Below are 11,864 nucleotides of genomic sequence, written 5' to 3'. Positions count from 1 at the left end.
ATATTAAAAAATTAATACGCAAAAAAATTATACGAGACAAATTAAAAAAAAAATTATATGAAATGAAAAAGGTTTAAAAAAAATGATACTCACTAATAGTTTATATATTTTTACTTGAAATATTAAAATAATTATTTATTTTATTATAAATATATCTCTGTCCTTTTTCAGCTCTGGCAAACTATTCAAGACACTATTTAATCTAAATACTCTTTAATAAAATTACATTCCTTTAGTCATTTAACTATGTATTTATTTAATCATTTTTTATATGTTCAACTTGAATATTAATATTATATGTATAAATTAAAAAAATATCTCTATTAATATTAATGATGTAAAAATTAATGAAAAAATATTATTAAAGGACAAAGAAGTACTCCATCCATTCTACATAATTTGTTCTTATTTTCTATTTTCGTCCGTCCTACGTAATTTGTCTATTCCTTTTTTAGAAATATAATTATACATTTTAATATCATTTTAAATTTTATAATTTTTTTAATCTTAATTAAACTATTTAGTTATCTTAATTTTAATCCACAATTATTTTTATTATACAATAATTATTTTTACTAATACACTTCTTAATTACTTACTAATCACACTTGACCTAAATTATCGTATCTATAGTGATACGCCCATAATATATGGGACGGAGAGAGTATTATTTTTTACAAAAGATTTTTAATATGGACGGAGGGAGTATTATTGTTTGGGGGTTTGGATTTTGGATTTTGGATTGAGATTTGAATAGTAAAAATTTTGAATTTGAATAGTTATATGATGTGATGTTTTGAATGTAAAATTGATTTTTAGTATAATATAAAAAATGAAAAATAAGTGTTTGATTTGATATTTTTTGGGAAAATTTTTTGGATGAATAGTAGAATTTTGACAAAATCCTAGGAACGAACACAGTTTAGGAAAATGCTCTAGTTTTTTCTTTCAACATTAATTTGCAAAAATATAATTTATAATTATAACACTGAATAGTAGATTTACCAATTATTTATTTATTTTTGTTTAATATAAGCATTCTACAAACCACATTGCCTTAATTTTTTTAATACATATAATAATAATAATAATAACATGATGCATACAAGTTCAACCGGAGCAGTTATATGTATCAGTACGTATGTTTGACTAATGGGAATTGCTTTGGTACTTGGAATGAATTAAACAAAAAATGTTACTAAAATTCATGTCTATATATTTGATATACATTAAAGGAAAAATTCATCTCTATTTGGGTTTTGTTTTAAATATTTGATATAATATATATATTTTTATAAAATAAATATTTGATACGAATTTTTTTTTTTTTTTTTAAATAATGAATTCATAAACAGTGCAAAAAAGGATCGATTGGAAAACCCATGTATGCAAACAAAGCCATAGATTTATTTATTTATTTTTATTTAGCTATAATAGTTTCTGTAATATTTTGAATTGATAAAAATGTAACACGAAGAAACAAGATCCGATTGCTACCACTTAGAATTGTCTAGCTTAATTGGAAATGTCCAATTAAATTTTAGTATTTAAATGAACTTTAGTACTATGGACGTATTATTGGGATTCACGTGGTGGAATAAAATCCTCACAAATTAAAAGAAGAGGAAGAGCTATAAAATACGAATCAAGATCAAATAAAAATAAATTCTTTATTATTATCTTTTTAAAAAAAGAAAGAGAAATAAATTTATTTATTAATAATATACATGAATCTTGTTACGAGTTTCAAAATTAACAACGTCATCATAAAACTTACATTACATATGTAGACAAAATCATCACTCAAAAATTGGAACTGACTATTTGTTAGTATTTCAATAATTCATACATCGAACTAAGATAGATACCATTATTGGTCAAATTATTTAATTAGGAAAAAACATATTAGAATAAGGAGAAAAGAGCAGGGGCAAAAACGTCAATAGATAAAATAGGCGTGCATTAATGGCATAAAGCTTCCAAGCAGAGCAGAACCAGTAGCAGAAGAGAGAGAGAGAAGAGAGAAGAAAGAAGAGAGAAGAAAGAGAGAGAGAGAGATCTCTGATCCTCTCTGTCCCTCCATTGTTGCAGTGCAGAGCACAGTCCTCTCCACTTCGCCCAAAACAACCCACACACGAACGCACTACACGTATTCTTGTCTCCCTCTGCAAGAATCCTGGAAAAGCAGCACGACAACTGCATCAGCTCATTCACTACAGTACTGTCCATCTTCCCTAACCCCCCCCCCCACCCCCCATAAAGACGATACATATCCACACCACAACCCCATCCTCCATTTATCCGCGTTTATTTATTATTAGGAATTGAAATCTTGAAGATTTGCAGGCGAGGTGGGTTGGAGAAGAAGAAGAATAAAGAAAGAAAGAAGAAATAAGGAGAAGAAGATCAGAAGCAGTAATGGCAATGGCGGCTGGCAATTTAAGGACCTGACCAGCTGGCTACCGCTGTCCGGTACTCTCTCTCACTTCTCTCTCTCTCTCTCTCTGCTAATATTAATTGGCATTACATCACATTGATATAATGTAGGGAAAAAGCAACGACAGCAAGTAACCACAAGGCATGGCGGATGAGGCCGAGCACTGAGATAGAGAAAGAGAGAGAAACTGTGACACATAGGGAGAGAGAGAGAGAGAAAGAGATTCTCCATTTTCGTTTCTTTAATTCTCTCGGCTCAGGATTCGAGGAGAAGGAGGAGGAGGCATTTTCATTTTTCTTCGAACCCCCCTTTTCTTGTTTGTTTGGTTGTGCTTGGATTTACTGTTTTGGGGCCAATATATTCCTGTCTTCCCGCTTCGATTTCTGCTGAGGAAAACACAGTGACGCGACGGGAATGGATCGATAAAGAAGATTGATGCGTTTGTCTCTTTACAGACCAGAGAATGTGTTCCACTTTCCCCATTCTTCTTCTTCTTCTTCTTCTCACCTTCTTCTTCGTTCACCACTGAGATTTCATTTCTGTTCTTTTCTTTTCTTTTCCTTTTCAAGAACACATACACAGAAAAAGATGAAGTTCATGAAGTTAGGTTCAAAGCGTGATTCTTTTCAATCCGAAGGAAGCTCCGTGAGGTAATAATCTCTTCTATCATTCTTGATTACAACGAACGACACCTTAGTATTAATTATTCCATCTGCCATTTGTGCACACTTTACATGATTGATGGACCGCTGTAAAGTTTAGGGTTTTATGTATCCCACTTTCATGGTGGATTTGTTTATATACTAGATCATTCCTATTCTTGTGGTCCCTTTGTGTTCTTCCATTAAAAAAAAAAGAAAAGAAAAAAGCCCCTTTTCATAACTCTTTGAATCTTAAGATAATATTTGATCTTTACACTGCAATTTAGCAAGATTCAGACATTCTTACATGTTTGTGTTACTTTGTAGATATGCCCTGTCGGAATTGGCCACCGATGTTGTTGTAAACGTCGCCGGCGTCAGGTTTCATCTGCATAAGGTCTGACAGATATATCCAAACATTTCAATAGTTCATCGGATTGAATTGAACTGGGCTTACATTGGATTGTGTTTAATTTGCAGTTTCCTCTGTTGTCGAAGAGCTTAAGGTTGAAGAAGCTCGTGTCCGACGAAGCTTCTGATGTCGAAATTCAGCTGTCTGAATTCCCCGGCGGAGCGAAAGCATTCGAAATCTGCGCGAAATTCTGCTACGGCATTGCCGTGACGCTCAATGCATACAATGTAGCGGCTGCGCGTTGCGCCGCAGAGTATCTCGAAATGATAGAGGATGTCGATAGAGGAAATTTGGTCCTAAAAGTCGAGATTTTTCTCAATTCGAGCATCCTAAGAAGTTGGAAAGATTCGATCATAGTACTACAATCGACGAGGTCGCTTCTTCCATGGTCCGAGGATTTAAGGATAGTCGGGAGGTGCATTGATTCGATCGCATCGAAAACGTCAGTGGATCCTTCGATGGTCAATTGGTCATATACGTACAATCGAAAAGCATCGTCGTCATCGTCGGAGATACGATCATCGGAGAAAATTGAACACGTCCCCGACGATTGGTGGATCGACGACATATGTGAACTTGACGTCGATTTGTTCAAGAGAGTTATGATTGCGATCAAATCGAAAGGTCGAATGAATGGAGGCGCGATCGGGGAGGCGTTGAGGACTTACGCTATTCGATGGATCCCGAATTCGGTCGATGCGTTGGTTTCGGATGCGAACGTTGTTCGACACAAATGTTTGGTCGAAACTATAATTCGCTTGCTGCCTTCGGACAAGGGCGCCGGCTGTTCGTGTAGCTTCTTGCTCAAGTTGCTCAAGGTCGCGATTCTTATCGGAGCCGAGGATTCGTCGAGGGAAGATTTAACAAGGAGCATTGGTTCGAAATTGGACGAGGCTTCCGTAAACGATCTTTTGATCCCGTCGCAGCCGACTCAAGCGACTCTCTACGACATCGAACTCGTTCGACGCCTCGTGCGCCAATTCGTCGAGAGCGAAACGAGCAGCCGCGATTCGAAAATCGTTGCGGCTAATGATTTCGTTTTAGGACACGGCTCATGGCTAAAGGTCGGGAAACTCATCGACGTGTATCTTGCGTCGGTGGCGCATGATCCGAACCTTACCGTCTCCGATTTCGTCGCATTGTCTGATTCGATCCCCGACGCGGCTAGGCCAATCCACGACGGATTGTACGGCGCAATCGACGCGTATTTAAAGGTTAACCCCCGTTTAATTTCATTACATTCTCATTAACCCGAATGTTCGACAAAACTGATACTCCATACTCTGCAGGAACACAAGAACATAACGAAATCGGAGAAGAAAACGCTCTGCGTTCTGATCGACGTTAAAAAACTAACTACCGAAATGTCGATGCATGCGGCCCAAAACGAGCAACTCCCGCTCCGAACCGTCGTGCAAGTCCTGTTTTTCGAGCAGGTGAAGGCGGTGGTATCGGGTCGAGCGTCGAACGTCAGCCCCGACGAGAACCGGAGGAGAATGGCTGCGGACAGCGCCGGAAAATCGCTGAGAAAGCAAATGGATGAGCTGAAGGTGAAAGAAGAGGCGGTGAAGAATGGAAAAGTTGCGAAAAGAGGATCGAGCGCGCAGCTTCTGCCATCGCGGTCGAAGAGGATCTTCGACAAGCTGTGGAAAGGGTTCGGGAGCGCCGAGAACAAGAGCAAGAGCTCGGAGACGTCGGGTAGCGGGAGCTCGCAGAGCCCTGTGTCGACGATACGAGGGGAAGGGAAGATGATGGCTGCTTCATCTTCAAGAAATAGGAGGCATTCCATTTCTTAGTGTAGCTTAGGATTTCGGATTTGGAGAATTGGGTTTAGGTTTGAACTCATGATTTCATGGTTAAATATCGTTATTATGTTACTCTCAATATATATTTAAGGGTAAATTGATTTTTTAATCTAATTAGAGTCCGTCGTAAATTAGTGGAAAATTTTTGCACTTTTAGTTTTATAGGCGGAGATTCCAATATGACATCTGCATGACTTGTCTGAGGACTTGTGTCCGCTATATATTGCTGATTTGACAAACACGTGTTTTTTTAGCAAATCATATGGGTGTCACGTAAGCATTTTCGGCATTGAAAGATTAAAATTACAAAAAAATTTCTTTTATAAAACTAATTTGCAGTATATTTCAATTACAAAACTAAAATATAAAAGAAATTTGATTACAAAACTACAAAATCATCAGTTTACCCTATTATTATACTCTCTTTGTCCTTAATAATCTATTAATTTTTATAATTTGGTCCGTCCTATAACATCGTTACAAATATCATTCCAATTTCTAACTTACAATATAATATTACATAAATGTCGTTATCTTTATATCACATAATACTAATAAAAATCTTATTTACTTTATTTAAATTATATCTTAATATAATATTAATATTTATAAAATTCGGTGCAAAAAATGGAACGGACGGAGGGAATATAATAATATTTTTAAATTTATTGGAGGAAGTGATTTAAAAAATGGAATTTGAAGGATCTTGAGGATTATATGCCATCAAAGACGGTTAGATTATTATATAGAAATATATTATTATTGTAGTTATAATTGGCAAGTCGGCATATCTCCAAAATAGTCAACTATATATCGTATGGGAACGAAATTAGCGTTGTCTCTATTCAAACTCTGCTGCCCTATCCGATTATATATATTTCCGGCCCATTGGAATCTCCGAAAACTGCTGAAGATTTTCGAAAAATATGATTTCTTTCAGACTTCCTTCTCGCCTGAACCCCAATCTTCTTCTTCTTCTTCTCTTAACCTGTTTCTATCCTTTTGCAGAACCGACTAAGAGCAGTAATAACAATAATGGAGATTGCAAAGCATGGGTGGTTCAGTCGATCCCCACAGACATGCCTCAACTCTCCCTCGTTCCCGGCGTTCTTTCCACCGGTAAAAAAATTATTACTATCGTCATATATATATATATAATTTTGATTTTGTTAAGAAAAGTTGTAAAAGTTTTGGGACGAGAAAAAGATTTGGAATTGATAGATTATTATGTTTTAGCTTTACTGCGGATGATTCTTGGAAGATAGGTCAAATCAAATTTTCACCTTTTGATTTAATATTTTACTATCGGGGATGGTTAGGGTGAAAAAAAGTGCACGTATGTGTTAGAAGATTATATTAACATTTACAATGCACTGTTTAACACAGTATCTGTTAGAAGCAATTTTTCACTGCCACATTACTATGTATGAGACACATTTACTCTACCAGCTGATGTCTTCCAATGGCTGGCTGGAAATTCGTCGAAAAGCCTCGACGTAATGGCGCAGTACTGGCAGTTGATCGCGCATCCGGAGGATCCCCGTTCGGGGGACTACAGATACTCGAAAGCTGACATGCGAAGATTCGGCGCGGGAGAAGGATATAAGGTTCACAATGCTCTAGCGAAAGCCATCGATCGCAATATTAGTGTCCGGTGCGTGCGATTTCACTCGAACATTCTATGTTTTAGCCTTACATTGTTGTTACAGCATGTAATAAGTTGTTCTACCACAGGTTCTTACAGCACTCGGGAGTGTATCCCGATTACACGGACGAGCCATCCGCGCTCGCAGCGGGGAAATCGAATGTAAGAAGCATCACGTTGCTGCTGAAAGACTGGTGGGGCTCGGGGATCATCCACGCCAAGGTTTGGATATCCGATGGCCGAGATTTGTACATTGGATCCGCGAACAATGACTGGAAATCCTTAACTCAGGTTAAGGAACTCGGGATTTACCTCGTTGGATGTCCTAAGATCGCGAACGAGGTTGAGATTTACTACAACAATTTGTGGACACTCGCACGCCTCAACGCTTCGGCGTATACTAAAACAGTGCACGACGCGCAATGGCAGATCGATCGTAAGGTCCCCTGTTGGTCGCATTTTCTTGCACCGAAGAATCGATGCAGGTACAAGGATTAGCTACCGTATTGTTGCTATTTTATCGGATCGCTGCTACCTTAACTCCTGCTGCTCGGTTCTTACATGTTGCGAAGATCGCTGTTGTCTAAATACGTTGAGGTCGAGCGCGTCAATGGCTATCCAGCCCTCTCGAGCCCTTCTAAATTTCATGTCCGGATTAAAACTCCAGGAGGAAACATTTCAACGTCACGAAGCGATTCAAGCTACCTATCGTTTGCTCCGCCGGAGGTTTTATTACATTTTTTCGATTATGTCGCAATGTTATTACATTGGACAACATAGTATGATGACAGGTTCTCTGCGATTTTTTCGACCAGCTGCTGTTCGGAAAACATCAGACGGACGAGCAGGGTTGGGTGGATACGATCAAATCGGTTAGCCACGGCGCGACGGTTAGAATTAGTACGATGGACTGGCTCGGGCAATCGCAGTACATGTCTGAGACTGTGTACTGGTCGTCGCTGTCTTCGGCCATATCCGAGGTTGTCTTCGCCAAGCAAGCCAAGGTGAAGCTGCTCGTCGCGTATTGGGCACATTTTATTACAAACACGGATGAGTACCTGAAGTCGCTACTCTACACGAACAACCTTTGCTCGTCGTCTAAGTACAACAATTGTCGCGGAAATGTGGAGATCAAGTATTACCGGGTGCCGGGGTTCAACTCGACGGGACCGGCCGGGGACGGAAATTCTTATCCCGGCTACACGAGGGTGAACCACGGGAAATATGCGGTGAGCGACGTGAGGGCGCACATCGGGACGAGCAATCTCGTGTGGGATTACTTTTACACGACGAATGGAGTGAGCTTCGGGACGTCGAATCCGAGCATTGTGGCGCAGCTTCGGGCGATCTTCGATGCCGATTGGGAGTCGCCGTATGCGGTGGCGGTTAGAGCGTTGCAAGGAAGCTTTGGATTTTGATTAGGGTCGATGAAATTTGGTAATGTGTGTTTTAGTACAAATTAACCTCGGTTTGTTATGTGAAAGACAATTTTTATACAGTTTCGTACTTAGTTTCGAACAGAGAATTCATAACCATACTTGTGGTTATTTCCCGGACTGTGATCTCGCGTCCGCCATTGATGCTCTGAAGCTTGACCTTGCTCGCCGGCGGGTTTGGAATCGGCGGAAGGTTGCCGGCGATGAGGCGGGCCGTGTCTTTCCACCACGCGACCTCTCTTTCCTTCTCCCCAAGCTTCAGCATTGCACGATCCAATGTTGTCTCCAGTTCTGTTATTCTCTCCTGCTGTCTTGCTTCTAGAAGCTCGTGGAGTTTCCTCTCCAGCTCTCTCGCCGGCACGCTGTAATACTCCGGCGCCGGCGCCGGCTCCGGCGCGCATTCTTCTGATCTCATCTGAACTTCGGATTGGGTATCAGGTTGATTCGTTATAGGAGTTTTCTCTGCTTGGATTTCGGTGATAATTGAGGAAGAAGATGAATTTGGGGATTTTGGAGGTAGGGACAATGGCGGTTTAGGGTTGTCCTGATTGAGATTCCGAAGCAGAGCTTCGATCTGTCTCTGCAACTCAACCATTTTGCTGAGCTCATTTCTGCTTGCAGCGATGAGATAGATCAAACCGAATCCAACTCCTAAATTAAACGAAGCTTCTCTGCCGATATCTGTTAAAAAATTTCATGAAATTAATTAGGGTTTATGAAAGTCATGGAAATCTGTAATTGCTCACCTGAAACACGATCCACGGTAGAAGACGATGGAGGCTCATCGTTGTCGACGTCCAGTCTGTTCAGAAACCCTAATTTCGTCTTCGGATTCGAGTTCCTTTTTCCCCAATTTCTTCCCGAGGAGGATCCGTTGGATTTCGGTCCGGTGATCCAACGGCGGACGATGTGCCACGGCGACATACACGTGAAATTCTGGCAGGCATCTCCTCGTCTTCTCCGGCCGATAGCTCCGACGGCGGTGTCGCTGCAGTAGCCATCGTCGTAATTCATAGCTTTGAGCTAATTTGGTGTGGAGATGGAAGCGAAGCGGAAGCCTTTTCTTTATATGAGTTGGGTTGGTGAAATAGAAATAGTGAGGAGACAGAGAGCACAGCAGGATCCATTAATGGAGGGGAGAATTAGGAAAGGGTCACGGGATGAAGGCGGTAGTCATAATCGCCATGGAAGAGAAGTTACTTCAATTCAATTCGGACAGGGGGAAGAGAAGAGCTTTATTTAGCTTGTCGGAATTTATTGCGGTTGATCATGCAAAACCAGGGCGTTGTTTAATTGAGGCTCTGTTTGTTTATTACTTTTGGATTCCAACTTTATTTTATTTACAATTATTTTCAAATGTTAATAAATATATATTTACTATTTCAAATCTCATGTCCAAAAACTTCCCCAAAAATATTTTTATTTATTAGTCTAAATTGAGCAAAACAAAAATCTATTTATGATTTTATGAAATTGCCTCCAAATTGCAAATAAAATTTAGAATCTTAATTTCTAAATTTCTAAAATTACAAATATATTTATTTTTCTTATATTTTTATAGGCTAAATATAAAAAAAATTAAGTATATTTGTAATTTTAGGGATTTAGAATTAAGATTTTAAAATTTATTGACAGTTGGGGCATTTAAGTCAATACTGTTAAATAAAAATTGACGAATGATTAGAATGAGAGTTTATAAAACCACCCGACAGTTTAAACCACACGTTAATTTTGTCTAATTTAGCCTATTTATTAGGCCCTCCGTTTTTCTATTTTGGGACGTTAAATTAGAAAGTAAATATTTTATTAAATATTTCACTTTTTTGACAAATATACTTTACATCACATTATTATTTTTATACCAAAAAGGCAAGGACAAAAATATCGTTACATTATTTTTAACTAATCATTATAATTAAAATACTATTATTTCTAAAACATGTATACTTTGTGTGTGGACGGAGGGAGTATTATTTTTTGTCATCCCTGTTGTCTATTTTGTAACCCACCAACAATGCCACAGCATTCCCAATCAAGTTCTAAATTGATATGTATGTATGTGTATGTATATATGTAAATAGCCAAATAAGTATTGAATTGATTAGAGAGCATAATTATCGTCGTCTTCGATTTGGAATAATTGGTCGTGATTGACGTTGTCAGCAGTTTCCGATAATATCCTCCCTGTAATGGCCGCCGCGAGAGCGTTGGTGAAGCTGTGGTTTCTGGTCAGTGAAGAAGCCATCTGCTCCACAAACACCTTCTGTGTTTTCCCTACCCGATCATCTTCTTCACCCGCCGCCGCCGGAGACGACTGCCCGCCGCAATTCCGGTGGGTGTGGTTGTGGTTGTGCTGCCCTTCGTACGTCGCCACCAAAAGCGACGGATCATCCGCACTTCTCTGAACCTACACAAACAATAAATAAATAAATAATCAAATAAATAAATATTTAGATATATAACTAATTTAATTAATTAGTAGAAACTTATTAAATAACCTTCTTCTTAACAGGGCATGTCGGAGCGAGGGAGCATTTGTAATAAGCCCTTGGCGACGGGTTATCCCTCGTTACCTTCTGTCCATACTTTCTCCAGGTGTACCCATCTCTTACCACCTATACAAAATATTTATTATCATTATTATTATTATCATAGATGATAAATATTGAGTCTCATTTGCGGATATATAATTAATAACTACCAATCACACAACAGAAATTTTGATTTACCAAGGTGGTCTCGGATGGGTCGATTCGGACATGAACTCTGGAAACGTTGGATTTGATCTCCCTGGGCCTGCCTGGTGAGCATTCGTCACTACAGCTACAACAATGGAGGATCGAACTGTGCCCGGAATTGTCCGTATCGCCGGCTGCAGTGTGTTTCATTTTCCGATGGCCGGAGTAGTGTCTCTGTTTTATCAGGTCGTCGTATTTCTTGCAGAGAATTTCGAGGAGATCAGTGAGGTTCTGATTCTCGGATTTCATCCTCTTCACTTCCTCAATCAGCTCATCATATCCCTGTCCGAACCAGATCAGATCAGATCCCAATTTCGATAATCAAGAAGAATCAAAGCAACCAGTGATGAACAATTATATAAAATTAATAATTAGGACACTGTTGTATATACTTACTGGAGTTTGGGTTGTGTTTGATGTGGGCTTAGAGTTGAGATCGATGTCTAATGTTTTCTCCATTCATCAATCTTGGCTTCAGATTGATTGATTATATTCTTTTTTTTTTTTTCTTTTTTTTTTTTTCTTTTTAAAGGAGATGGAGAAAGGGTTTATAATTTAGGGATATTTTTATAGAGAGTGGACGAAAAAGAAAGAAAATATGGGATTGAATTTGATAACCAATTGCCAATGAATACAATACAATAATTAAATTATGTAAGAAAGTTTCACAGAGACGATTGAATGTCTTTCAACAAAGTCTTCTCTCATTTACACCTTCAAATGCGTCCAAATACATAATACATAGAAATA

The 11,864-nt window shown here is 38.6% G+C and overlaps 4 protein-coding genes across 6 annotated transcripts; 2 read left to right on the top strand and 2 right to left on the bottom strand.

The window, feature by feature from the left end:
- The first annotated feature begins 1,927 nt into the window (after window positions 1-1,927).
- LOC127255913 (BTB/POZ domain-containing protein NPY1-like) lies at window positions 1,928-5,409 on the top strand. 3 transcript variants are annotated; one of them, XM_051281687.1, is made up of 7 exons: window positions 1,928-2,218; window positions 2,347-2,472; window positions 2,548-2,902; window positions 3,007-3,087; window positions 3,406-3,475; window positions 3,559-4,704; window positions 4,780-5,409. In XM_051281687.1, exons 4-7 carry the CDS (start codon window positions 3,026-3,028, stop codon window positions 5,284-5,286), a joined length of 1,785 nt encoding a protein of 594 aa, XP_051137644.1. In that variant the 5' UTR covers window positions 1,928-2,218; window positions 2,347-2,472; window positions 2,548-2,902; window positions 3,007-3,025; the 3' UTR covers window positions 5,287-5,409. The 3 variants fall into 3 exon arrangements, with proteins under 3 accessions (XP_051137644.1, XP_051137642.1, XP_051137643.1); XM_051281685.1 differs by having other exon boundaries at window positions 2,548-3,087; XM_051281686.1 differs by having other exon boundaries at window positions 2,322-2,472; window positions 2,548-3,087.
- Window positions 5,410-6,145: 736 nt separating this feature from the next.
- Window positions 6,146-8,492, top strand: LOC127255751 (uncharacterized). The gene is made up of 5 exons (XM_051281466.1): window positions 6,146-6,414; window positions 6,745-6,949; window positions 7,030-7,425; window positions 7,513-7,666; window positions 7,756-8,492. The coding sequence occupies exons 1-5, from the start codon at window positions 6,222-6,224 to the stop codon at window positions 8,356-8,358; spliced, it is 1,551 nt and encodes a 516-aa protein (XP_051137423.1). The 5' UTR covers window positions 6,146-6,221; the 3' UTR covers window positions 8,359-8,492.
- Window positions 8,432-9,706, bottom strand: LOC127255752 (protein POLAR LOCALIZATION DURING ASYMMETRIC DIVISION AND REDISTRIBUTION-like). Its single transcript, XM_051281467.1, has 2 exons — window positions 9,123-9,706; window positions 8,432-9,057 (listed from the first exon to the last, which is right to left on the bottom strand). Exons 1-2 carry the CDS (start codon window positions 9,388-9,390, stop codon window positions 8,432-8,434), a joined length of 894 nt encoding a protein of 297 aa, XP_051137424.1. The 5' UTR covers window positions 9,391-9,706.
- A 457-nt stretch (window positions 9,707-10,163) lies between these two features.
- On the bottom strand, window positions 10,164-11,731 carry LOC127255753 (WRKY transcription factor 18-like). The gene is made up of 4 exons (XM_051281469.1): window positions 11,511-11,731; window positions 11,106-11,396; window positions 10,875-10,991; window positions 10,164-10,783 (listed from the first exon to the last, which is right to left on the bottom strand). The coding sequence occupies exons 1-4, from the start codon at window positions 11,571-11,573 to the stop codon at window positions 10,478-10,480; spliced, it is 777 nt and encodes a 258-aa protein (XP_051137426.1). The 5' UTR covers window positions 11,574-11,731; the 3' UTR covers window positions 10,164-10,477.
- Between the last annotated feature and the right edge of the window lie 133 nt (window positions 11,732-11,864).

Source organism: Andrographis paniculata, unplaced genomic scaffold (assembly GCF_009805555.1).
Source record: "Andrographis paniculata isolate CXL003 unplaced genomic scaffold, ASM980555v1 Contig54END, whole genome shotgun sequence".
Classification (NCBI taxonomy): domain Eukaryota; kingdom Viridiplantae; phylum Streptophyta; class Magnoliopsida; order Lamiales; family Acanthaceae; genus Andrographis; species Andrographis paniculata.
Note: the sequence above shows the minus strand (reverse complement) of the source record. Positions and strands in the feature narration are given on the sequence as shown.

Excerpts from the sequence above, each read along its gene's own strand:
- LOC127255751 (XM_051281466.1), top strand. The coding sequence starts at position 6,222 with ATGATTTCTTTCAGACTTCCTTCTCGCCTGAACCCCAATCTTCTTCTT. Across the intron at positions 6,415-6,744 it reads TCCCGGCGTTCTTTCCACCG|CTGATGTCTTCCAATGGCTG; the intron begins GTAAAAAAATTA and ends TTACTCTACCAG. Across the intron at positions 7,667-7,755 it reads TATCGTTTGCTCCGCCGGAG|CTGCTGTTCGGAAAACATCA; the intron begins GTTTTATTACAT and ends TTTTTCGACCAG.
- LOC127255752 (XM_051281467.1), bottom strand. The coding sequence starts at position 9,390 with ATGAATTACGACGATGGCTACTGCAGCGACACCGCCGTCGGAGCTATC. Across the intron at positions 9,058-9,122 it reads TACCGTGGATCGTGTTTCAG|ATATCGGCAGAGAAGCTTCG; the intron begins GTGAGCAATTAC and ends ATTTTTTAACAG.
- LOC127255913 (XM_051281685.1), top strand. The coding sequence starts at position 2,873 with ATGCGTTTGTCTCTTTACAGACCAGAGAATGTGTTCCACTTTCCCCAT. Across the intron at positions 3,476-3,558 it reads TCAGGTTTCATCTGCATAAG|TTTCCTCTGTTGTCGAAGAG; the intron begins GTCTGACAGATA and ends TTTAATTTGCAG. Across the intron at positions 4,705-4,779 it reads CAATCGACGCGTATTTAAAG|GAACACAAGAACATAACGAA; the intron begins GTTAACCCCCGT and ends CATACTCTGCAG.
- LOC127255753 (XM_051281469.1), bottom strand. The coding sequence starts at position 11,573 with ATGGAGAAAACATTAGACATCGATCTCAACTCTAAGCCCACATCAAAC. Across the intron at positions 11,397-11,510 it reads CAAACACAACCCAAACTCCA|GGATATGATGAGCTGATTGA; the intron begins GTAAGTATATAC and ends TGGTTCGGACAG. Across the intron at positions 10,992-11,105 it reads ACCCATCCGAGACCACCTTG|GTGGTAAGAGATGGGTACAC; the intron begins GTAAATCAAAAT and ends TATTTTGTATAG.